At 40.7% G+C, this 26,316-nt stretch overlaps 1 protein-coding gene across 1 annotated transcript; it reads left to right on the top strand.

Moving 5' to 3' along the window:
• The first annotated feature begins 1,842 nt into the window (after positions 1-1,842).
• On the top strand, positions 1,843-26,316 carry LOC122704405 (cytochrome c oxidase assembly protein COX16 homolog, mitochondrial). Its single transcript, XM_043919035.1, has 4 exons — positions 1,843-2,061; positions 16,931-17,002; positions 22,670-22,732; positions 25,934-26,316. Exons 1-4 carry the CDS (start codon positions 1,993-1,995, stop codon positions 26,051-26,053), a joined length of 324 nt encoding a protein of 107 aa, XP_043774970.1. The 5' UTR covers positions 1,843-1,992; the 3' UTR covers positions 26,054-26,316.

The following is a 26,316-nucleotide window of genomic DNA, read 5'->3' as shown; positions in this document are numbered from 1 at the left end:
GAAGGACTGTCTTTAGCTGGTGGTCAGAGTAACTGGATTTCAGTCCAGAATCTTCCACTAGCCAGCTGTGTGACCTTGGGCTTGTTGCCCTTCTTCTCTGGCCTCATCTATCCTTTTCGTAAAAGGAGGACCTCAGTCAAAGATGGGTGATCTTAAGCTTTTTTCTCAGTTTTACATTCTCTAACTTTGCGTGGCCTCGTGCCTAGTTGCTTCAGTCATGTCCGACTCTTTGGGACCCGCCAGGATCCTCTGTCCATGGGATTCTCCAGGCAAGAATACTGGAGTGGGTTGCCATGCCCTCCTCCAGGGGATCTTCCTGACCTAGGGATAGAACCCCGGTCTCCCACATTGCAGGCAGATTCTTTACTGTCTGAGCCACCAGGGAACCAAGTCCCTGCTGACCTCTATAGGTCACCTAGAAAAGTCTCACCTGTCAGGTGCAGTTTGAGGTGATAATAGGTGAGACTTTCTCTGACTCATCTATGCAGATAGCACACGTGAGGGGTTGTTTCCCAAGCTAGATGGTTCATCTGTGTGCCTATTAGTTTGCCAGCCTCTTTAAGGCAGGGATCATATCTTTTCATCTCTGTGTTTTTCAAGCCTTCTAATGACTCCCCAAATGGTGTACTGGATGGTTGTAGAGTGAGTGGAACTAGACATTCATAAACAACTGATGGTTGCATGATATCTGGCAGTAAAAGCACGAGCATTAAAGATTCACAGATAGTAAGACACAACACCACTTACCATTCAACCTGAACTTTCATGGCACTTTTTATCGCCATTTTTATTAAGCTACACATCACTGCAGCCATGAAATTAAAAGACACTTGCTCCTTGGAAGAAAAGCTATGACAAACCTAGGCAGTGGATTAAAAAGCAGAGACATTACTCTGCTGACAAAAGTCCATATAGTCAAAGCAATGGTCTTTCCAATAGTCATGTACAGATGTGAGAGTTGGACTATAAAGAAAGTTGAGTGCCAAAGTACTGATGCTTTCAACTACAGTGTTGGAGAAGACTCCTGAGAGTCCCTTGGACAGCAAGGAGATCAAACCAGTCAATCCTAAAGGAAATCAGTCCTGAATGTTCATCGGAAGGACTGATGCTGAAGCTAAAACTCCCAATACTTTGGCCACCTGATGTGAAGAACTGACTCACTGGAAAAAGACCCTGATGCTGGGAAAGATTGAAGGCAGGAGAAGGGGATGACAGAGGATGAGATGGTTGGATGGCATCACCGACTCAATGGACGTGACTTTGAGCAAGCTCCAGGAGATGGTGAAGGACAGGGAAGCCTGGCGTGCTGCAGTTCATGGGGTTGCAAAGATCGGGACATGACTGAGCAAGTGAACAAGAACTCTGCAAATTACTGCAGAGGTTAGAGTACTGGCTTCAAAGTAGCTTTTTTAAACCTAATTTTATTGAGCTGATTTTATGTGCCAGGAAGTGTTCTAAGAAAAGACCCAGAACACGGGAGATAAATACAGGTTTCACATCCTTTGACAATTGGTACAAACATGACTGGGTTTCCCTGGTGGCTCAGACGGTAAAGAATCCGCCTGCAATGTAGGAGACCTGGGTTCATCCCTGGGTTGGGAAGATCCCCTGGAGAAAGGCATGGCAACCCACTCCAGTATTCTTGCATGAAGAATCCCCATGGACAGAGGAACCTGGTTGGCTACAGTCCACGGCGTCCAAAGAGCCGGACACGACTGAGCGACAAAGCACGCACAAACAACCAATCTCAAGTCCCAAGAGGACACCAGCTTGCCGGAACTAAATGGCTCGCCCTCGAATTTCCGGAGGGAAGCTTGAGTGTGTTACTACGGATCGATTGCTTTTGCCTGCCGGAGATCGATCTTAAAAAGACCCAGCACTGGGAGGCCAAGGAAAAGAGGTGCGTCAAGGACGTCTTCGTAGCGGAGCTACTGAGATTCGGAAGGCCACGCTGGGCCTGTTTGGCGTCCAAACGACTCAGACGGTTCAGTCATGTTCGCCTACGCAGTGAGGCGCGCCCTGCGCAAGAGTAAGACCCTTCGCTACGGAGTTCCCATGTTGGTGAGCGCAGGGAGGGTAAAGTGTGTGTTGGAAGCGGGTGGGGAGGAGGGATTCCGAAAGGGTGGGACCTCAAGATTGGCTGGGACGAGAGTGCGGTGAACCTGTAATGTGTGAGGCGAGGAACCTTAACCTGCCGTAGAATGTGGCTGGCCTTTAGGCAGTCCTAGTTTCCTAGTCACTCCCCGCGCTGCTAGTGCGATCTCCGGTCCTTGTCTGACCTGTGGTAGTTAACCTGGATGTGCTTCTGAACCAGATTTTAACCCGAACCAGGCTTTAGCTCGAGTCTGGATGATTACTAAACTCCCATTCCCCGACCCCAACCTCCCGCCTGCCATGCTACAGGTTGAAGATAACTCTGATCATTGAAACTAGTTATATTCACTTAATTTAACTACAGTTTGGGGCATCCTCAGGTTTCAGTTTACTAGTTTGTGAATTGGCTTAATTCTTCCAGGGTTGCTATGAGTTAAATCCTTGTGAGTTAAATGTACCACAGTGTAGCAGCCCTGCAAAGATAGCCGCTTCATTATAGTTGATATTTTTAAAGCACGTTGCAAGTAGTTTTGGCGTTTCTTTGTATCCACTCCTACATGGAGTTCTCAGAAGATCCTGTTCGTCTTGAAGATTCAAGTTAATGCTTAATACTTAACACCAACCGGAGTTGGAATCCAGTGAAACCACACTCTTTCTTTTCTGTTTGATCTTGGCAAGGTATTTGGTTTCAACAAGCCTTGATGTCGTAGTAAATGAAATAATTTAAATAAAGCAGGTGAACAGTTTTTAAATAGTTTATTACTTTGATAAGAATTTGGTACAGGAGAAGTTACCAGATTTTACATTTAACCAGGACTAAAGGAAAGTAGTGACCTTAGAAAAGTAATTGTTTTTTTTAGTTCATCTTTGATGAATGTGGATTTCTTTTTAATCTTTAAAAACTCCTTTTTATTTTTTTAAAATTTTAAACAAAATCATTTATGAAACAATGCAGAATTATATTTGTGTAGCCAACACGGACTGTAAAACCTATCCTCTCTGTGGATTCCCTTGCCACAAAATAGAGGTCCATTCAGAAACAGAAGTCCATTCAGAAACATGTGATTGTCAGTGCAAGTTGAGGTCACCTGCAGGTCCCACTGGAAGATAGTTTAGTTTTGTTTGTTATCTTTCAAAATCATCAAAGCTAAGCTCTTAAAACCACTAGTATTAAAGAACCTTCTAGGGATTCCCTCATTTGTTTTATTTCTTGGACAAGACTACCACAGTAGACTTCCTAAGTGTATTTCTCTGTACTGGTCTCTCTGTCTATACTGAATCTGTACTACACTGGACCTAGGTCTATACTGTTTCAAAATGTGGGTCCTCCATTAACTATGTGGACCTTTGTCCACAGAGTGATCTCTGCTTTTTAGTACACTGTCTAGGTTTGTCGTAGCTTTTCTCCCAAGGAGCAAGCATTTTTTAATTTTATGGCTGCAGTTACCATCCACAGTGATTTTTGGAGCCCAAGAAAAGTCTGTCACTGTTTCCATTGTTTCCCCATCTATTTCCATTGTTTCCCTAAAGGATGGGACCAGATACCATGATCTTTGTTTTTTGAATGTTGTGTTTTGAGCAAGCTTATTCACTCTGCTTTTTCACCTTCATCAAGAGGCTCTTTAGTTCTTCTTTGCTTTCTGCTATAAGGGTGGTGTCAACTGCATATCTGAGGTTATTGATATTGGAATAACCTTGATGGAAAAGATTCATTGGAATATCTTGATTCCAGCTTGTGCTTCTTCCAGCCCGGCATTTTGCATGATGTACTCTGCATATAAGTTGAATAAGCAGGGTGGCAATATACAGTCTTGACGTACTCATTTCCCAGTTTGGAACCAGTCCATCATTCCATGTCCAGTTCTAACTGTTGCTTCTTGATCTGCATACAGATTTCTCATGGGGTAGGTAAGGTGGTCGGAGAAGGCAACGGCACCCCACTCCAGTACTCTTGCCTTGAAAATCCCATGGATGGAGGAGCCTGGTAGGCTGCCATCTATGGGGTAGCACAGAGTCGGACACGACTGAAGCGACTTAGCAGCAGCAGCAGGTAAGGTGGTCTGGTATTCCCATCTCTTGAAGAATTTTCCACAGTTTGTTGTGATCCACATAGTCAAAGGGTCCTAGACAAGTAACTAATTCTGTAGGGGAAAATGTTGAACTCAGTTCTCTAAAACCCAACAGTACTAGAAAGAGCTCAGATGATGCATGGTCTTCATCATATATCAGTTGGATATTCCATATTTACTATATTACTATGCCATAATTACTATAGTGTACTACTATACTTAAAGTTGAAATTATTTTCTCTCTTTGTTGTCGTCGTTCATTTGTTCAGTCGTGTCTTGACTCTTTGTGACCCCATGGACTGCAGCACACCAGGCTTCCCTGTCCTTCACCATCTCCTGGAAGTGAAGTAAAGTGAAGTCGCTCAGTCGTGTCCGACCCTTTGCGACCTCATGGGCTGTAGCCTACCAGGATCCTCAGTCCATGGGATCTTCCAGGCAAGAATACTGGAGTGGGTTGCCATTTCCTTCTCCAAGGGATCTTCCCGACCCAGGGATCGAACCCGGGTCTCCCGCATTGTAGGCAGAAGCTTTACCATCTGAGCTAGACCATCTCCTGGAGCTTGCTCAAATTCATGTCCCTTGAGTCACTGATGCCATCCAACTATCTTATCTTCTGTCACTCTCTTCTTCTGCCTTCAGTCTTTCCCAGCAGCAGGGTCTTTTCCAATGAGTCGGCTCTTTATGTCTGGTGGCCACAGCATTGGAGATTCAGCTTCAGCATCAGTCTTTCCAACGAATATTTTAGGGTTTATTTCTTTTAGGATTGACTGGTTTGATCTCCTTGCTGTCCAAGGGACCCTCAGGAGTCTTCTCCAGTCTTCTCCAGCACAGTTTGAAAGTATTAATTCTTTAATGCTCAGTCTTCTTTATGGTCCAGCTCTCACATCCATACATGACTGCTGGAAAAACCATAGCTTTGACTAGGTGGACCTTTGTTGGCGAAGTGATTTCTTTGCTGCTTAATATGCTATCTAGGTTTGTCATAGCTTTTCTCCCAGGGAGCAACTGTCTTTTAATTTCACGACTGTAGTCACCGCCCACAGTGATTTTGGAGCCCAAGAAAATAAAGTCTGTCACTGTTTCCATTTTCTTCCCATCTATTGCCATGAAGTGATGGGACTAGATGCCATTATCTTAGTTTTTTGAATGTTGAATTTTAAGCCAGCTCTTTTACTCTTTTTTTTTTAAATCTCTTACATAAATGTTAGTGCTTGCTTCACAAGAATATTTATTCAACAACAAACAGAAGAGGACTTGGAGTACCAGGTATAGGCTAACAGTACTCTCCTTCCTTTCTTTCCCAAACCACTTGGAAAAGAGAGTATATTTGTTGTTTCAATTTGTGCACTGTCCATTTAGTCCCCAGAATTTACCTTTCTAATCTGACCAGTCATTACTGGTTTCTGCATACTAAAATTCAGACCATTTAATGTCTGAAGATGGTTTTAGTATATTCATTGTTTGGAAACTCATCACAATCTAATTTTAAAACATTTTCATCACCCTAAATGAATCACCAAACTCACTTGTAGCCACTTCCTGTTCCCCTCTACTCTTCTGTCTTAGGTAACCACTAATCATCTCTCCATAGATGTAATAGAATAATACAATTTGTGGTCTTTTGTGAGTGACTTTGTTCACTTAGCATAATGTTTTCAAGGTTCATTCATCTAACGTGTATCAAAGTGTCATACCCTTTTAGTGACAAGATAGTATTCCATCAGTTGGAATATTTATTGTCCATTGATAAGCATTCGTTTTTTTTTGTTTTTTTTTTCATTTATTGGCTATTATGAATAATGGTGCTGTGAATATTCATGTACAGATTTTTGTATGGATGTGTTTTCATTTCTCTTGGATAAATGCCTACTAGTTGAATTGCTGCATCATATGATAGCTCCATGTTTAACATTTTGAGGAACTGTCAAACTGTTTCTCAAAAAGTACATCTTTTTACATTCCCCCCAGCAATATATGAGGCTTCTGATTTTTCCACGTTCTTAACAACAGTTGTCATTGTCCACTTTTTAAAAAGAATTAAACCCTTACAAGGAGATGTGAAGTGGTTTTGATTTGCATTTTTCTCCTGGTAGCTTAGCTGGTAAAGAATCTGCCTGCAATGCAGGAGACCCTGGTTCGATTCCTGGATTGGGAAGATCCCCTGAAGAAGGGATAGGCTACCGTCTCCAATATTCTTGGGTTTCCCTGGTGGTTCAGACAGTAGAGAATCCACCTGCAATGTGGGAGACCTGGGTTCGATCCCTGGTTTGGGAAGATCCCCTGGAGGAGGGCATGGCAACCCACTCCAGTATTCTTGCCTGGAGAATCCCCATGGACAGAGGAGCCTGGCAGGCTGCAGTCCATGGAGTTGCAGAGTCAGACACGACTGGGCAACTCAGCACAGCACAATGACTAATGATGCAGGACACCCTTTCTTACGACTGATTATTGGTTGTCTGTTTATCTTCTTTGAGGAACTGTCTATTCAAGGTTTTTGCCCATTTTTAAGAGAATGTGTTTTTCTTTATATTGGGCAGAGGTTTCCTTAAACACCTGGATTCAGTAAGTTTCCCAGTCTTTGTCAAGGGGCTCTGTGCGCTAGATTGGGCATTCCTTCAATACTCAGGCAGGTTACAACTCTGCCTTAAAGTTTTACTTATTTGCTCAGAGCCTCAAAGTTAGCCATTGTTGAGTGTTTAGGGTCTTCTAAGAAATCTCCTGAACTTACACACAGCTATGGGCACATGGACCATTCTGTTCATATGTATGTGTAACCAAAAGTAAGATCTGGCTGCTTGCAGCTCAAAAGTCAATAAAAAAGTAAAGTTAGTGGGAAGGAAAGGTTGCTTTATTTTGGATGCCAGCAACATGGGTGAACTATTTCAAGCCCTGAAAGATGATACTGTTATAGTGCTGCACTCAATATGCCAGCAAATTTGGAAAACTCAGCAGTGGCCTCAGGACTGGAAAAGGTCAGTTTTCATTCCAGTCCCAAAGAAAGGCAATGCCAAAGAATGTTCAAACTGTCGCACAATTGCACTCATCTCACAGGCTAGCAAAGTAATGCTCAAAATTCTCTAAGTGAGACTTCAACAGTATGTGAACCAAGAACTTCCAGATGTTCAAGCTGGTTTTAGAAAAGGCAGAGGAACCAGAGATCAAATTGCCAACATTTGTAGGAATATTGATAAAGCAGAAGAGTTAAAAAGTATTTACTTCTGCTTTATTGACTACACCAAAGCCTTGACTGTGTGGATCACAACAAACTGTGGAAAATTCTTTAACATGTGGGAATACCAGATCACCTTACCTGCCCCCTGAGAAATCTGTATGGAGGTCAAGAAGGAACAGTTATAACCAGACATGGAACAGCAGACTGGTTCCAAATTGGGAAAGGAGTACATCAACGCTGTATATTGTCACCCTGCTTATTTAACTTATATGCAGAGTACATTATGCGAAATGCTGGGTTGGATGAAGCACAGTCTGGAATCAAGATTTCCGGGAGAAATATCAATAACCTCAGATATGCAGGTGACACCACCCTTATGGTAGAAAGCAAAGAGGAACTCAGGACCCTCTTGATGAAAGTGAAAGAGGAGAGTGAAAAAGCTGGCTTAAAACTCAACTTTTAAAAAACTAAGACCATGGCATCCGGTCCCATCAGTTCATGGCAAATAAATGGGGAAACAGTGGAAACAGTGACAGACTTTATTTTCTTGGGCTCCAAAATCACATGATGGTGACTGCAGCCATGAAATTAAAAGACACTTGCTCCTTGAAAGAAAAGCTATGACCGACCTAGATAGCACATTAAAAAGCAGAGACATTACTTTGGCAACAAAGGTCCTTATAGTCAAAGCTGTGCTTTTTCCAGTAGTCATGTGTGGATGTGACAGTTGGACCACAGAGAAAGCTGAGCACTGAAGAACTGATGCTTTTGAACTGTGGTGTTGGAGAAGACTCTTGAGAGTCCCTTGGACTGCATGGAGATCCAGCCAGTCAATCCTAAAGGAGATCAGTCCTGAATATTCATTGGAAGGACAGATGCTAAAGCTGAAGCTCCAATACTTTGGCCATCTGACGTGAAGAACTGACTCATTGGAGAAGACCCTGATGCTGGGAAAGATTGAAGGCAGGAGGAGAAGGGGAAGACACAGGTGAGATGGGTGGATGGCATCACCAACTCGAAGGACATGAGATTGAGCAGGCTCTGCAAATTGGCGATGGACAAGGAGGCCTGGCGTGCTGCAGTCCACGGAGTCGCAAATGGTTGGAGAAGACAGAGCGACTAAACTGAACTGAACAGAACATGGGTGGGTGGGGGCAGTAGCCTATGCCTGTCCAAAGGCCCCCACAACATTCAGTGGGCTAGAGCTTTTATAGACTGAGAGAGGGGGTGAGATACAGAAACAGCACAGTCAGCTCTGACAGTCATCTTGAAGTTGGTCATCGGTGGTATGGCCAGCATCATCTTGATTGTTTTGAGTACTGTTAATCTTCAGTTCCATCATCATTTTTTTTCCCATTTCCTTGAGGCCAGTTCTTAGAATTGTGGCAGCTTATGTCATGACCAGTCTGGTCATCATGTAGTTAACTTGATTCCAGCTTGTGTGGATTTCATATCTATAAGACAGCTCACAGCATATGGCTCAGAATATTATCCATAGCCCTGAGAAGGAACTAAAGGTCCTGAACTATGCTTAATGATATTATTCAGTCTCCTTTAACTAGTTTTTTTCTTTGTTTCTTCATTTTCTCACTTCTCTGATTAAACTTGTTATTTCACCTAAAGTGTTTTCACAGACAAAACGCAGATAGAGGACATGGAGGACAAACACCTGCTATATTTCACATGTCCTTCCAGAGTGTCAGGAATATGTTTGAGTTTTTTAGAGTCTTCTGTGAACACCTTATTCCTCATATATTCTTTTTGAGTTTTTTGGTTAGATTGTTCTTTATCCAGTTGCCTTATTACCTCAGGCAGTATGCCTCTGAATTTTTTTTTAACAAATATTTCCAGGGAAAAGTCTTTTTGCACTAGTTTCAGTCCAAGTCAGGAAGGCTAAAGACTGCGTTGTAAGTGGGGTCTTCAGGGAACCACTGGACTGGTCAAATAATGATAAAAGATTTTAAGGAGTTCCACCTCATTATGCCCCTTCCAGTCATTACTTCTTTATATCATGATTTTAGGCTGTTGGTTTTCATGGTTACCATGGAGTGGGGATCAAGATGTGGGAATTAGGTAGGTTAAAAATGCCACCAAGCTTTCTGCTTTAACTGAGATTTAGTAATTCTTCTTTAGTAAATGTTTGATGGAGAAAGTTTTAGGAGCTCTTACTCTTCCATTTTATTGATTTCACCTGTTGGTTCCTTTTTTTTTTTTCCCCCCGTCTTTGGTAAGATTTTCTAATTTTCATTTGTTTTAAAAACATCAGATACTGCTCTTTGAAGCACTTTTGTGATGATTCCTTTACAGTCTTTGTTAATGTAAGGCGATTGCCTCTGCTAATTCAAGTTGCTATTTCCTGTTTCTTCTTATGATAACTGAATTTTTAGTTTATCTTGGAGATTCTGAATAGTATGTTAGGAAACTATGTTCTCTTTAGGTCTTCTACTTCAGCAGCAGTTACCATGCTTGGATTAAGCTGTGGATAGTAGCCACAAAAAGTCAGACACGACTGAGCTACTAAGCACACAGTAGCCTTGTATTTGAAGCTTTCCTTCTCATAATAATTTAGGTTCTGGAGCCCTTGTAGTGCTAGTTTGCTGTGTCTTTGTTGTTGTTGTTGTTGAGTCACTAACTCTTTTGCGACCCTGTGCACTGTAGCCAGGCTCCTCTGTCCATGGGATTTCCCAGGCAAGAATACTGGAGTGGGTTACCATTTCCTGCTCCAGGGGATCTCACCGACCCAGGGACTGAACCCATGTCTCCTGTATCTCCTGCATTGGCGGGTGGATTCTTTATCACTGAGCCACCAGGGAACCCTTGTGCCTTGTTTACCTGGTACCTAATTGCGCGCTTAAAACTTCTAGGTGTGGAAAGTTAATAATCAACATGTAATTGTTTTTAAAGTCTAAAACTGATGGAGATCACAAAAGAAATTAATGTAGGCAGGAAAGACCAAACTCTTTGCCCTGGGGGATATTCCAACCTTAGAGAGTTGGGATCTATAGGAGGGACCAATACAGGAAACTAAGAATTCTCAGTGAGGTAAAAGAAAAACCAAGCTTAAGGGAAAAGAAGGGCAATGTGATGAACTGTCAGATTTTGCTCATGACATAAGATGAGAACAGAGAGTTAAACATTGCATTTAGTAAAATAGATGTGAGTGATGATTGGAGTGAGTCTGAGAGAAAGTGGGAAGAGCAGCAAGCATAGATAAATTGTTTGCGATATTTTACTGCAGCTAAGAACAAAGCAATGGGGAGGGAAAGTCTAGAGAAATTTGTTAGTAAGATGGGAGAAATAATAGCATTTTTTATGATGAATTGTGCCCTGTGGTAAGCAAGATTTTTGATGAATTACTGCCTTTCAGTACGTAAGATGACTGGGATCTAGTGAACAAATGAATATATTTACTTAGGAGTATAGGTACTATGGTAATGAGTGCATGGTCACTCAGTTGAGTTCAACTCTTTGTGACCCCGTGGACTATGGCCCCACCAGGCTCCTCTGTCCATGGGATCTCCCAGACAAGAATACTAGAGTAGGTGTCATTTCCTTCTTCAGGTTATCTTCCCAACCCAGGGATTGAACCTACATCTCCTGCATTGGTAGGTGGATTCTTTACTGCTGAGCCACTTGGGAAGCCTCTGAGTGGTTGGTATGTATAATGCAATTTTGACAGTAACTACCCAGCATTCAGATGGAGAAGCTCTATACAGTCAGCAAAAACAAGACCAGGAGCTGACTGTGGCTCAGATCATGAACTCCTTATTGCCAAACTCAGACTTACTGAAGAAAGTAGGGAAAACCACTAGGCCATTCAGGTATGACCTAAATAAAATCCCTTATGACTATACAGTGGAAGTGAGAAATAGATTTAAGGGACTAGATCTGATAGACAGAATGCCTGATGAACTATGGACGGAGGTTCGTGACATTATACAGGAGACAGAGATCAACACCATCTTCATGGAGAAGAAATGCAAAGAGGCAAAATGGTTGTCTGAGGAGTGCTTACAAATAGCTGTGAAAAGAAGAGAAGCGAAAAGCAAAGGAGAAAAGGAAAGATATTCCCATTTGAATGCAGGGTTCCAAAGAATAGCCAGGAGAGATAAAGCTTTCCTCAGCGATCAATGCAAAGAAATAGAGGAAAACAATAGAATGGGAAAGACTAGAGATCTCTTCAAGAAAATTAGAGATACCAAGGGAACATTTCATGCAAAGATGGGCCTAATAAAGGACAGAAATGGTAGGGACCTAACAGAAGCAGAAGATATTAACGGGAGGTGGCAAGAATACGCAGAAGAACTGTACAAAACAGATCTTCACGACCCAGATAATCACAATGGTGTGATCACTAACCTAGAGCCAGACATCCTGGAATGTGAAGTCCAGTGGGCCTTAGAAAGCATCACTACAAACAAAGCTAGTGGAGGTGATGGAATTCCAGTTGAGCTATTTCAAATCCTGAAAGATGATGCTGTGAAAGTGCTGCACTCAATATGCCAGCAAATTTGGAAAACTCAGCAGTTGCCACAGGACTGGAAAAGGTCAGTTTTCATTCCAGTCCCAAAGAAAGGCAATGCCAAAGAATGTTCAAACTGTCGCACAATTGCACTCATCTCACAGGCTAGCAAAGTAATGCTCAAAATTCTCTAAGCGAGACTTCAACAGTACATGAACCAAGAACTTCCAGATGTTCAAGCTGGTTTTAGAAAAGGCAGAGGAACCAGAGATCAAATTGCCAATATCCGCTGGATCATCAAAAAAGCAAGAGAGTTCCAGAAAAACATCTATTTCTGCTTTATTGACTATGCCAAAGCCTTCGACTCTGTGGATCACAATAAACTGCAGAAAATTCTAAAAGAGATGGGAATACCAGAACACCTGACCTGCCTCTTGAGAAACCTGTATGCAGGACAGGAAGCAACAGTTAGAACTGGACATGGACCAACAGACTGGTTCCAAATAGGAAAAGGAGTACGTCAAGGCTGTATATTGTCACCCTGCTTATTTAACTTATATGCAGAGTACATCATGAGAAATGCTGGGCTGGAAGAAGCACAAGGTGGAATCAAGATTGCCAGGAGAAATATCAATAACCTCAGATATGCAGATGACACCACCCTTATGGCAGAAAGTGAAGAGGGACTAAAAAGCCTCTTAATGAAAGTGAAAGAGGAAAGTGAAAAAGTTGGCTTAAAGCTTAACATTCAGAAAACTAAGATCATGGCATCTGGTCCCATCACCTCATGGGAAATAGATGGGGAGACAGTGGGAACAGTGTCAGACTTTATTTTGGGGGGCTCCAAAATCACTGCAGGATGGTTCCTGCAGCCATGAAATTAAAAGATGCTTACTCCTTGGAAGGAAAGTTATGACCAACCTAGATAGCATATTAAAAAGCAGAGACATTACTTTGCCAACAAAGGTCCGTCTGGTCAAGGCTCTGGTTTTTCCAGTGGTCATGTATGGATGTGAGAGTTGGACTGTGAAGAAAGCTGAGCGCCGAAAAATTGATGCTTTTGAACTGTGGTGTTGGAGAAGACTCTTGAGAGTCCCTTGGACTGCAAGGAGATCCAACCAGTCCATCCTAAAGGAGATCAGTCCTGGGTGTTCATTGTAAGGACTGATGCTGAAGCTGAAACTCCAGTATTTTGGCCACCTCATGCGAAGAGTTGACTTATTGGGAAAGACCCTGATGCTGGGAGGGATTAGGAGCAGGAGGAGAAGGGAATGACAGAGGATGAGATGGCTGGATGGCATCACCAACTCGATGGGCATGAGTTTCAGTAAACTCCGGGATTTGTGACGGACAGGGAGGCCTGGCGTGCTGCGATTCATGGGGTCGCAAAGAGTCAGACACAACTGAGCGACTGAACTGAACTGAACCCAGCATTAGTGCAGACTTCATAGATTAAGGGCACGGTTCTCCATAGAACTCTCCTTATCAGACACCAGCTGAAAGTTCTCTGGGGCCTGGGGCCACCTATGCTCTGATTAACTGGTTATAAATTCAGTTGTTCCTAATAGCCCCTTGGGTTCAGTAATTTGGTAGAATGACTCACAGAACTCAGGAAAACACTATACTTAGGATTAGTGTTTTATTATAAAGTTTACGGATTAAAAACAGCCCAAAGAAGAGACCCTTAGGGCAAGGTCCATGGAGGGTCCCAAACAGAATTTCCATGTTTTCTTCCTGTGGAATCAGAGCATGCCACCATCCCAGCACATTGATGTGTTCATCAACCAGGAAGCTCATCCAGAGTTTTTAACTGGGATTTTCATCATCTGTGGTTGATTTGATTATTGACTGTGTGACTGAACTCAGTCTCCAGCCACCCTTTCCTCCTTGGAGGTTGGGAGGTCAGGTTGCTATCACATGGCTCAAAGCCTCAACCCTGTAGTCACATGGTTGACCATTCCAGCACTGCCAGCCTCTATCGTGTGCCTCTCTAGGGACTCCAATGAGTCACTTCATTAACATAAACTCAGGTGTAGTCCCAGTAACAGAGATGCTCCTGTCACTTAAGAAATTGCAAGTGAGTAGCTTCCTCTCAAGAACCCCAGGACCAAGACCAGACAGATTCTTTATTATGTAGCATGTGGGTAATGTGATAGCAATAGTCCAGAAAAGAGATGATGGTGGCCAGGACTAGAATATTAGAAGATGATATAGTCAGAAATTGTGATGTTCAAAAAATAGTTTGAAAGTAGAGTGACAGAACTCAGGGAAGCATTAGATGTGAGATATGAATGAGAGGACAATCCCCTGGTGGAGGGCATGGCAACTCCAGTATTCTTGCCAGGAAAACCCCATGGTCAGAGGAGCCTGGTCCATGGGGTCATAAAGAGTCAGACACGACTGAGGCAACTGAGCACGCATGCATGAATGAGAGGAGCTAAAGATGACTCCAGAGAAGCTAGCTTGAGTAATTGGATGAAAGTATTTGGACTGAACTGGCTTGTGAAAGATTGATTGGCAGCAGATTGGGGCAGAAAGAGTGTTGGGAGGAAAAATGAATTTTTTTCATGTTAATTTATATATTCCTGGTAAACTTTCAAGTGAATATGTCAAGTAAGAGGGCAGGTCTTCAGTTCAGCAGGATGTTTCCCATTGAAAATGTACATTTGAAAGTTGTTATGCTACAGTACGAGTACACGCTCAATTGAGTCTGACTCTTTGCAACCCTGTGAACTGTAGTCCACCAGGCATCTCTGTCCATGGGATTTCCCAGGCAAGAATACTAGAGTGGGTGGTCATTTCCTTCTGCAGGGAATCTTCCTGACTCAGGGATCGAACCCATGTCTCTTGTGGCTTCTGCATTAGAAGGTAGATTCTTTACCACCGAGCCACCTGGGAAGCCCCACTGTTAGGTTATAGAGGCTATTTAAAATCCATGGAACTGGATAACATTGCCTAGAGACTGTGTTGGTTGTAAATAAGTAGAAGAGGTGTGAGACACTGCAACATTTTGAGATGGGGAAGGTGAAAAAGAATGAATAAAGGGAGGCTAAGAAGGAATTAGGAAAATCAGGGATGTGTCTTTTTGTTACCAACCAGGGTTCTTGGCCTTCCTTAATCAACAGAAATTGATAAGAGGCCCGACAAGAAGGCAAGCCTTCATTGGGGCCCCTACTGCAGCAAGGAGGAGCGAAAACAGGTAACAGGTTCCCTTGCTCATTCCCCAAGGGGGTTGAGCTGGTTCCTTAATGGTTCCTTAAATGGGGTGAGGGTAGGAGTGTGTCCAGGGGTTGGGCCAAAAGGGTGGCTTAGGTGGTTTGCCCACCCCTTTGGTGGCAGGGGGCACGCACAGCACTGTACATTTGCTCCTGGCACCATGTTTTTGCTCCCGGTTCTTCAGAAGTGACTTCAGAAGGGCTTCCCTGATAGCTCAGTTGGTAAAGAATCGGCCTGCAATGCAGGAGACCCTGGTTCGATTGCTAGGTCGGGAAGATATGCTGGAGAAGGGATAGGCTACCTACTCCAGTATTCTTGGGCTTCCCTTGTGGCTCAGCTGATAAAGAATCTGCCTGCAATGTGGGAGACCTGGGTTTGATCCCTGGGTTGGGAAAATCCCCTGGAAAAGGGAAAGGCTACCCACTCCATTATTCTGGCCTGGAGAATTCCATGGACTGTATAGTCCATGGGGTCACAAAGAGTCAGACACGACTGAGCGACTTTCACTTACTCTGTTATGTCTATACCATTTCTGTCCTTTATTGTGCCCATCTGTGCATGAAGTGTTCCCTTGGTATCTCTGATTTTCTTGAAGAGATCTCTAGTCTTTCCCATTCTACTGTTTTCCTCTATTTCTTCGCATTGATCACTGAGGAAGGCTTTCTTATCTCTGCTTGATATTCTTTGGAACTCTGCATTCAGATGGGTATATCTTTGCTGTTTTCCTTTGCCTTTCACTTCTCTTCTTTTCTCAGCTATTTGTAAGACCTCCTCAGACAACCATTTTGCCCTTTTGCATTTCTTTATCTTGGGGATGGTCTTGATCACTTCCTCTTGTACAATGTCACGAACCTCCGTCCATAGTTCTTCAGGCACACTGTCTGCCAGATCTAATCCCTTGAATCTATTGGTCACTTCCACTGTATAATTGTAAGGGATTTGATTTAGGTCATACCTGAATGGTCTAGTGGTTTTCCCTACTTTCTTTAAGTTTGAATTTGGCAATAAGGAGTTCATGATTGAGCCACAGTCAGTTCCTTGTCTTGTTTTTGCTGACTGTGTAAAGCTTCTCCATCTTTGGCTGCAAAGAATATCATCAATCTGATTTCGATATTTACCATCTGGTGATGCTCATGTGTAGTATCTTCTCTTGTGTTGCTGGAAGAGGGTGTTTGCTATGACCAGTGCATTCTCTTGGCAAAACTCTGTTGGCCTTTGCCTTGCTTCATTTTGTACTCCAAGGCCAAATTTGCCTGTTACTCCAGGTATCTCTTGGCTTCCTACTTTTGCATTCTAGTCCCCTATAATGAAAAGGACATCTTTTTTGGGTGTTAGTTCTGGAAGGTCTTGTAGGTCTTCATAGAACCGTTCTTTGGCCAGTTCAAGGTTTTTTCTAAGGTTTACCACATACTGAGAAATGTGGCTTCTTCTTATTTTATCACTTGGTAAGTAAATGGAGAAATGCTCTCTAATTGGCTTATTTTGCAAAATCATAAAAATTGAAAACATTCTGGTCTTGAGGAGGCAAGGCCAGATTTTTTCATGGATTTATCTATTGTAGTCACATGCAGGCCATTTAGTTGGTTGTGCTTTTCTTTCTCATATACTAAGTGTATAGTCTTTCCTTAGTTCATAGGTCTTTTATAAGAATTAACTGACACAATGATTGTGATCTGGTATTTAAATCCTAGGATCAAGTACAGGTATAAATTAGTGATTTTGGTATTTGCTAATATGCTAAAATGTTTCCCAGTGATAGTATATACTATATTTGCTCTGAAAAGATGAATGGTTACTCACCAGGAGGAATAATCTATAGGATTTTGTATAGTCTGCCACCCTTGGCATTTAGATAAGTGATATGTAGATATGCTGAAGTCTGCCCTTCTATTTTAATTGTTTCTCTGTTTGTTTCAGTTGCTGATTGTTGGAGGTTCTTTTGGTCTTCGTGAGTTTTCTCAAATTCGTTATGATGCTGTGAAGATTAAAGTAAGAACTCTCATTGGAGTTTGACATGTATATATGTATATTTTGGTTTATGAGACATGGATACTTAAAATACTAAGCTGTCTGAATTTTATCTCGCTTTTTAAAAAAATATTTATTTATTTATTTGGCTGCACCGAGTCTTAGTTGCAATATGTGGGATCTATTTTCCTGAGCAGGGATTGAACCCAGGGCCCCTGCATTGGGAGTGTGGAGTCTTAGCCACTGGACCACCAGAGATGTCCTTATCTTGCTTTTTAAGCCTGATGAATGATCTTTGAGCTCTTTTATAAAACATTTGTTTAAAATTTTTTTTTTTTCCCCTTTGTAATCAACACTCCCACACTTTCCTAACCCTTGGCAACCATAATCTGGCAGTCATAACCCCCACAATTTTGTCATTTTGAGAATTTATGTAAATAATATTGTACAGAATTGTGACCTTTGAGGTTGGTTTCTTTTACTCAGCAAATACCCTAGAGAATCATCCAGGTCATTACATGTTATCAGTAGTTTGATCTTTTTTAATGGCAAGTAGCATTTCATTGTGTGGATGAACAGCTGTTTGTTGGAGGACATTTAAGTTGTTTCCAGCTTTTGGCTATTACAAATAAAGCTGCTCTGAATATTCATAAGCACAAGCTTTCATTTCTTCAGGGTAAAGACCTAGGATTAAGATTATTGGATTATATGGTAGATGTAAGTTTATAAGAAACTGTCAAACTCTTTTCCAAACCATTTTGCATTCCCACCAGTAACCTGTGAGATTTCTGATTACTCTGCATCCTTGTTAACACTTGATTTTGTCAGTGTTTTATTTTAGCCATTCTGATAGGTGTGTAATGGCATTTCATCATGACTTTAATTTGCATTTACCTAATGACTAACGATGTTGTACTTCTTCTCATTTCCTTCTTTGTGGATTGTCTTTGGTGACACGTACAGGTGTTCAAGTCTTTGTCCTTTCTCTAATAATTATTATTTTAAAAGTTTTTGGAAGGTAAAAATGAATGCAAAATGAAAGTCCTTCATTCCTTTTACATTCTGGACCACTATACAGCATAATTCATCCTGTATTTTCAGGAATTCTTGCAAATGGAGCACTCCTAACCCACTTTCCAACTTAGTGACATTTTGTAGGAATGTTAAGAATGTGAAGCTGCTCAGTTGTGTCTGACTCTTTGCGACCCCATTAACTGTAGCCTGCCAGGCTCCTCTGTCCATGGGATTTTCCAGGCAAGAATACTGGAGTGGGTTGCCATTTCCTTCTCCATGGGTTGCCATTTCCTTCTCCAAAAACATTTGTTTAAAATTTTTATATAATGTGTTTAAATTTTTTATTATTGATTTTTGATTGTGCTGTGTCTTCACTGCTGTGTGAGGACTTTGATGAGCTGCAGTGAGCAGGCGCTGCTCTCCAGTTGTGGCGCACGGCTTCTGTTGTCGTGGAGCATAGGTTCTAGAGCACGTGTGGCGCATGGCCTTAGTTGCTCTGCAGCATGTGGGATCTTCCTGGACCAGGGATTGAACCTGTGTCCTCTGCTTTGGCAGGCAGATTCTTAACCACTGGACCACCGGGGAAGTCATACAATTTTTTTTTTCCTATACAGTTTTTAAAGATTACTTTCCATTTAGAGTTATTACAGAATATTAGCTATATTCCCCGTGATGTATCCTTGAGCCTATCGTACACCCAGTAGTTTATACTTTCCACCACTTTACCCCTGTATTCCCTGTCCCCTCCCCCCACTGGCAACCACTAGTTTGTTTTCTGTATTTGTGTGAGTCTGCTTCTTTTTTGTTGGGCTTCCCTGGTGGCTCAGATGGTAAAGCGTCTGCCTGTAATGCGGGAGACCCAGGTTTGATCCCCGGGTCGGGAAGATCCCCTGGAGAAGGAAACGGCAACCCACTCCAGTACTCTTGCCTGAAAAATTCCGTGGACGGAGGAGCCTGGTGGGCTACAGTCCATAGGGTCGCAAAGAGTTGGACACGACTGAGTGACTTCACTTTCTTTCACTTTTCCTTCTTGTTATATTTACTAGTTTGTTGTATTTTTTAGATTCCACGAATACATGGTATGTGTATGAATATGTGGAGAAAGAGACATAGATAATGAATTTATAGGGGTCTTTTCTATAGTTTGCTTTTATGGTAGGACTAGTTTGTTTTCTGTATTTGTGAGTCTGCTTCTTTTTTGTTACATTTACTAGTTTGTGTAATTACTACCAAAATCAGGTTTGTTGTTACAGAAGAATTCTGGTTAATTCGTTCAAAAGTATGTAGCTTTTGTTTGTGGCACACATCTGATACTTGTTTTTTCCCAAGTATAGTTAACTCTGGAACAGCAGAGGTTTAGACTATGCTGCCCCACTGGTACAGTGGACTTTTTTCAATAAATACTGCAGTACTTTACAATCTGCAGCTGGATGAATCCATGCATGTGGAACCCACAGATATGGCAGGCCAAGTGTATATTTATTGAGGAAAATCCTTGTATAAGTGGACTCTCAAAGAACAAACTTGTGTTGTTCAAGGGTCAGCTGTATTTCATTAGCAGACCTCAGTAATGTTGGTGGGAAAGTAGAGTATTGAAAGCTTATTCAGTTTTTTCAGTTAATCTTATGGTTTAAGAGAAATACCAACTCTAGCTAGTGTTAAAGACAGTAGGTATTAGAATAAATATTAAATTAAAAAGGAATATATGGTTTCTGTGAGGGAATAGACCGGTTATCAACTGAGTTTTAAAGTTTCTGTTAGCATCCCAATTATTTTATTAAGGACTTTTTGCCCTTTTGCTCTAAGATGAAAGTTATAGTAATCTGACTTTTGGAAATGGGATGTCATATACATATTTGAAAAATAATTGAGTATTTGTTGAGTCTATCATGTCTTAGATCCTACAGATAAAGATCCAAGAAACTGGTTCTTATAAAGCTTATAGCATAATCAAGGCTGTGCTGTGCTATACTTAGTCACCCAGTCATGTCCGACTCTTTGCAACCCTATGGGCTGCAGCCCACCAGGCTCCTCTGTCCATGGGGATTCTCTTAGCAAGAATACTGGAGTGGGTCACCATACCCTCCTTGAGGCATATTCCCAACTGGATCAAACCCAGGTTTTCGTGCATTGCAGACAGATTCTGTACTGTCTGAGCCACCAGGGAAGCCCAAGAATACTGGAGTGGGTAGGCTATCCTTTCTCCGGGGAACTTTTGACCCAGCAATCAAACTGGGGTCTTCTGCATTGCAGGTGGATTCTTTACCAGCTGAGCTACCCAGAAAGCCCCATAATCAAGGTTGGGAGACTTCTAATATAAAAATGTATCCAAACATACAGTATGACAATGCCTAGTGAAATGGTACATTAGAATTTTGCATAACACATTGCTAGAACTTCAAGGAGAGATACATAGTTTAGATTTGGGAAAGGGATGCCAGAGAAGGTCTGCTAGAGGTATCAACCTTTGAATTAAAGCTTTAAGAATGATAAGAGTTAAATGATAGCTAAATGATGAAAATGATTAGTATTATATAACATAGAGGGACTATTGGGCATATAGTCAGATTTTCAGTTTAGAACTCTGGTAAGAGTACAGGATGGATGGAGATTAGGGGAGCAAGATAGGAGGGAAGAGAGTGTTTCAGTTGGAGATAGAGACTTGTTAAGATACTTTGGCAGTAATATAGATGAACAATACTGGAATCTGAAGTAAAACATAGGCAGTGACAATAGGAATGAATGGATTCTAAAAGAATTTGTAGCAGCAAATTGATAGTGATATATGCAATATTAAAATCTAAATAAATATGGGATGACTTAAGGCTTTGGTTTTAAGGACTGGGTAAATTTTCACAGCAAGGGAGAATGAGGGAGATTGCAGTAACAGAAGAGGTCTAGAGGATGAGGTCAGAGTAAAGAGAACAAAGTTGAGAGAAATGAGGTTGATTGAAGTTGAGAGGATGAGATTGGTCGAAGTCTGTGGAAGGAGGTTTAGAGGACAGAGTTTAGCTGAGAAGGATCAGAGGACAAAGACCTACTGAGAGTGAGAGGTCCAGGTTGGTTGATACTGAGAAGTCAGACTCTGGTGAAGTCAAGAGTCAGTGTTTAGGTGAGGTTGAGTTCAAACAAGGTTGAGAGGGTAAGGTGGACTAACATTGAGAGGAACTGAGAAGATTGGTTGAGGTTGACAGGAATTATAAGGGTTGAGAGGCTGAGATTAAGGGAGAGTCAAGAGGGAAAATTCTTAAAGAGATGGGAATACCAGACCATGTTACCTGCCTCCTGAAAAACCTGCATGCAGCTCAAGAAGCATCAGTTAGAACTGACATGAAACAGTGGACTGGTTCAAAATTGGGAAAGGAGTACATTAAAACTGTATGTTGTCACCCTGCTTATTTAACTTAAATGCAGAGTATATCATGTGAAATCCTAGGCTGGATGAAGCACAAGCTGGAATCAAGATTGCCGGGAGAAATATCGATAACCTCAGATATGCAGATGATACCACCCTAATAGCAGAAAGTGAAGAGGAACTAAAGACCTTCTTGGTGAAGGTGAAAGAGGTGAAAGTGAAAAAGTGAAAGTGAAAAAGCTGGCTTAAAACTCAACATTCAAAAAACTTATGATCACGGTATCTGGTCCTGTCACTTCATGGCAAATAGATGGGGAAAAAATGGAAGCAGTGGCAGATTTTATTTTCTTGGGCTCCAAAATCACTGCAGATGGTGACTAAGGCAATGAAATTAAAAGATGCTTGCTCCTTGGAAGAAAAACTATGACAAACCTGGATAGCATATTAAAAAGTAGAGACATTACTTTGTCAACAAAGGTCCATATAGTCAAAGCTGTGGTTCATCTAGTAGTCATGTACAGATGTGAGAGTTGGATCATAGAAAAGGCTGAGCTGTTAAGAAGAGATGCTTTTGAACTGTGGTGCTGGGGAAGACTCTTGAGAGTCCCTTGGACTGCAAGGAGATCAAACCAGTCAGTCGTAAAGGAAATTAACTTTGAATATTCATGGAAGGACTGATGCTGATACCAAAGCTCCAGCAGTTTGGCCACCTTATATGAAGTGCTGACTCATTGGAAGTTGAGTCAGAAAATGGTGGGAAAGATTGAGGGTAGGAGGAGAAGAGGGCAACAGTGGATGAGGTGGTTGGATGGCATCACTGAATCAATGGACATCAGTTTGAGCAAACTCCAGGAGATAGTGAAGGACAAGGAAACCTGGCGTGCTGAAGTCCATGGGGTTGCAAAGAGTCAGATATGACTTAGTGACTGAACAACGGCAACTGGAAGCAGAGGGCCAAGCTTCAAAGCCAAGTTGTGCCTCTTTGATAAGTCATTCAAACTCCCTATGTTCCATTATCCTTGCTTTGATCAAATAATACTACTTATGTCATACACTTTTTTGTGGGTTATAGGAAATAATAAATGTCAAAATACGTGGCATATAGCAGGTGCTTGGTAAATTTTTAGCTGCTATTAGTTGTAGTAGTGGTCATAGTACTATTGAGATATTAGTTGTCATACAATTTGATAGATTGTAGAGATTTTCCCACATTTTTGTAATCTGCCATGCCATCTCATTCATGCTTATATTAACTTTTTAAATTGCAAATGGAATCTAACAGACTTAAGTAACTTATGGCTGCTTTTATTTTTCTACAGATTGATCCTGAGTTAGAAAAAAGGCTGAAAATGAATAAAGTGTCATTGGAATCAGAATATGAGGTACGGTATGCTAGTGTAGCAATATTCCTAGTCTCTGACTGGTTCTATCTACCTTAAGGTAAATTCAAATTATTACCAGTACAGAAAAAAAATTACCTTAAATATACGTTATTGGAACAACTATGTGGTTGTTTGAGAAGACAATCAACATGGATCTGGTTTTCATATACTATGAGTAAATTCTGGATGGATCAAGAATTTAAAAATAAAAAAACTCAAAAGGCTAAAAGTACTAGGAGTGAAAAATGAAGTTTCTTTTTTGTGTTCTTGAGTCAGAAAAGCCTATTTAAATGTGATGAGAAATAGAGATGCTTTAAAAGTAAATATTCAGAGGTACCATCTAAAAAAAATTGTGTAATGTAAAGTCAGTGGTTAGATGAGAAATCCTAAAAATATTGTTTATCCTTATCATGATGAATTAGTTAATTTTAAATATAAAGAGCAAATCAGTATACAATTTCAACAGCTCAGTTGGAAGTGGAAACATGGGCAAAACATGTAATGAGTTCAGAGACAAGGAAGTAAATAGCATTTTTTAAACATAAAGAGATGTTCAACTTATAATAGGAATGCTAATTAACATTATAACGAAGTGTCATTTTTCCAGCTATCTGATTAACAAAATCAAGGAGTTAATCGTACGTTTCATTATAGGATGTAGGGAAGGAGGACATTCTCCATCTCTTATCTCTTATTTTCCCTTTTCTTTTTATGTGTGGTCCTTTTTTATTGAAATGTAGGAATTGTGAATAGTAAATATTGAAGAGACTTGTGAAGAGTGGTTGATTCTCATTTTAGCGGTTCAGTTATTGGCTGGTCATTTTGAGCTTGATTTTATACTCTGTAAGGGAGGATCTGTGGAAAGCCTTTGAGGTTTCCTAAATCCCCTGAACTTTGTGGGACTCTGAATTGTTTTCCCGAGAGGATCTTGTCAGAGCTAAAGACTGGATCACTATGTTGTTTGCTGTTTTTGTTTTAGTTTAGTTTGAAACTGGACCACTTTTGCATGAAGTAATTCAGTCAGCCTTGCATCCCATCTAACAGTTATTCTTAAATTCTTTTCAGCACGTATGTCTTATGTTATCTGAGTGAAAGCCATTGTTCTTTCTTAAAACTTTTTTTTAACTTTGGAGCATTTCATAACTATACTTGAAAATAATTTACTCTGTTCTTGAATTAGTAGGATTTTGTTCACCTTTGTAGACTTAAACTCTTGGTAAAGCTCTAAGAGAAATTTAGAGAATCATTATTCACTATTCCCTCATTATTTTCTCTTAAACTTCTAACTTGGTACTTCTCAGTATATAAGCAGTATATGAGCTATGAAGGATTTGTCTGGAAGTAGATGTTCCTTACAGTTCTTTTAGAAACCATAGAATATGAGAGCTGAAGAAATCATGCAGACCATTTGGTCTTGTCTTTTCATTATTACTTATGAGAAAATTAGTGCCCAGATAACTCAAATCACTTGCACAGGGTTATATAGCTTATTGGTAAAAGAGTAATGCTTAATATCCATGTGTCAAGGTCAATTTATATCATTTCTTCTGTCACTGGATGTAAACTATCCTGTGTTCTCTGTGTTTTTCTATTTTGTTCAGTTAATTATTCCAGAATAACCAAAGCACATATATGAAAGTTAACTGTCAGAGTGGTGTGAGAGGATAAAGAAATGTTTATGTTCTTCCCTTTTTTCCTGTTTTCATTCCTGTGCTTCAGAGGTACAGCTAACTAAAGATAACACCGATCCAAACTGTATGTAAAACTAGTTTTTATTGCCCCAAAAGGGCTTTGCTTACAGCCGCTATAGGTCATTGCTTTTCATTCTTCAGGCCAGGCTCATTTCTCAGGTGTGGAACAAATCACTGTGATCTCTCTTCCTTCTAGCAGACTCTATACAGTCTCCACCTTTGTTCTCTTCCTTTCATTTACTGCCAGCACCTATGCTAATCATTACTCTGCTGTATCAGTGTTGAGGTGGAATTTCATTTTCTCAGCTTCTTCCCTTTCTTTGTGCTCTCAGAAATAAAACATGTAAATTATTCAAGAAATACAAGTCAGAATGACTTGGAACAAAGAGGAACCACCTCACATAAATCAGAATGGCAATCATTAAAAAAAAACCCTACAGATAAATGCTGAATCTGGTTTAGAGAAAAGGTAACCCTCCCGCACTGTTGGTGAGATTGTAAATTGGTGCAGCTACTATGGAAAACAATATGGGGTTCCTCAAAAAACTAAAAATAGAGTTGCCATATGATCCAGCAATCCCACTTCTGAACATATATCTGGAGAAAACTATAATTCAGAAAAATAGATGTACCCCTATGTTTACAGTTGCACTATTCACAATAGGCAAGACATGGAAATAAATGATTATTGACAAATGAATGGGTAAAGAGGATGTGGTACATATGTACAATGAAATACTACTCAGCCATAAAAAAAGAATGACACCATTTGCAGCAACATGGATGGATCGAGACGTCATTATACTACAGGAAGTAAGTCAGAAAGAGAAAGACAAATGCCATATGATATCACTTATATGTGGACTCTAACATATGACACAAATGAACATATCACAAAACAGAACCAGACTCTGATACAGACTTGTGGTTGCCAAGTCTTGATAGAGAGAACAGACTTATGGCTTGCCAAGGTGGGGGCAGGTGGGGGAGGGAAGGATTGAGAGTTTGAGATTAGTAGATACAAAGTATTATATACAGAATGTGTAAACAACAAGATCCTACTGTATAGCACAGGGGAGTATATTCCATATTTTGTGATAATCCATCATGGAAAAGAATATGAAAAAGAATGCATGTGTGTGTATGTATACATATATATGTATAACTGAAGAACTTTTGCCATAGCAAAAACTAACACTACATTGTAAATCAACTGTAATTCAACAAAATAAATTTTTTAAAAAACATGTAGACTTTGTTCCTTTTTTAATAGTTTTAGTCTGATGAGGGGAAAGATAGGCAGTAATATCAAGAGCAAGAAAAATTCCAGATCCTATAAAGAAATATAATATTTCTTCAATTTTTAAGCTTGACATGCAGTTGATTTATTTACTAAAATTATAAGTGAGGGCCTATTGAATTCTTTCTGCTCATTTATTCAGTTAGGTCCTAGCCAAACTCACAGGGCTCCTATACTAATATTTATGCTCTAATTTTTGTGGCTCTGTAGAAAATAAAGGATTCCACCTTTGATGACTGGAAAAATATTCGAGGACCCAGGCCTTGGGAAGATCCTGATCTCCTCCAAGGACGAAATCCAGAAATCCTTAAGACTAATAAGACAACTTGACCATGCTGATGCTGTTTTTACTTTTTTGATTTTTAATAAAAATGTTATCAACTGGAATTCCAACCATATACTCCTATCCAATGGAGAGAAAATTCCAGACCTGCAGAAGCCTAGATAAGAGTAATTTGATGACAAGTGCTCTTGATAAAAAGTCAAGTACAGGTTTGTATAAGGCCCAACTCTTGTATTTGCAAATGAAAGTAACAATGTTGACCATATATATTTTTTACTGTTCAATAAACATGTGAATACTGCTACTTAAA

The sequence above is a fragment of the Cervus elaphus genome, chromosome 12 (assembly GCF_910594005.1).
Source record: "Cervus elaphus chromosome 12, mCerEla1.1, whole genome shotgun sequence".
In the NCBI taxonomy this organism is placed as follows: domain Eukaryota; kingdom Metazoa; phylum Chordata; class Mammalia; order Artiodactyla; family Cervidae; genus Cervus; species Cervus elaphus.
This window is presented reverse-complemented; position numbering and strand designations above follow the sequence as displayed.

Bases quoted from the DNA above. Each gene is read 5' to 3' on its own strand.
- LOC122704405 (XM_043919035.1), top strand. From the start codon at position 1,993: ATGTTCGCCTACGCAGTGAGGCGCGCCCTGCGCAAGAGTAAGACCCTT. The intron at 17,003-22,669 runs GTAAGAACTCTC...ATTTTTCTACAG, and splicing joins ATGATGCTGTGAAGATTAAA to ATTGATCCTGAGTTAGAAAA. The intron at 22,733-25,933 runs GTACGGTATGCT...GTGGCTCTGTAG, and splicing joins CATTGGAATCAGAATATGAG to AAAATAAAGGATTCCACCTT.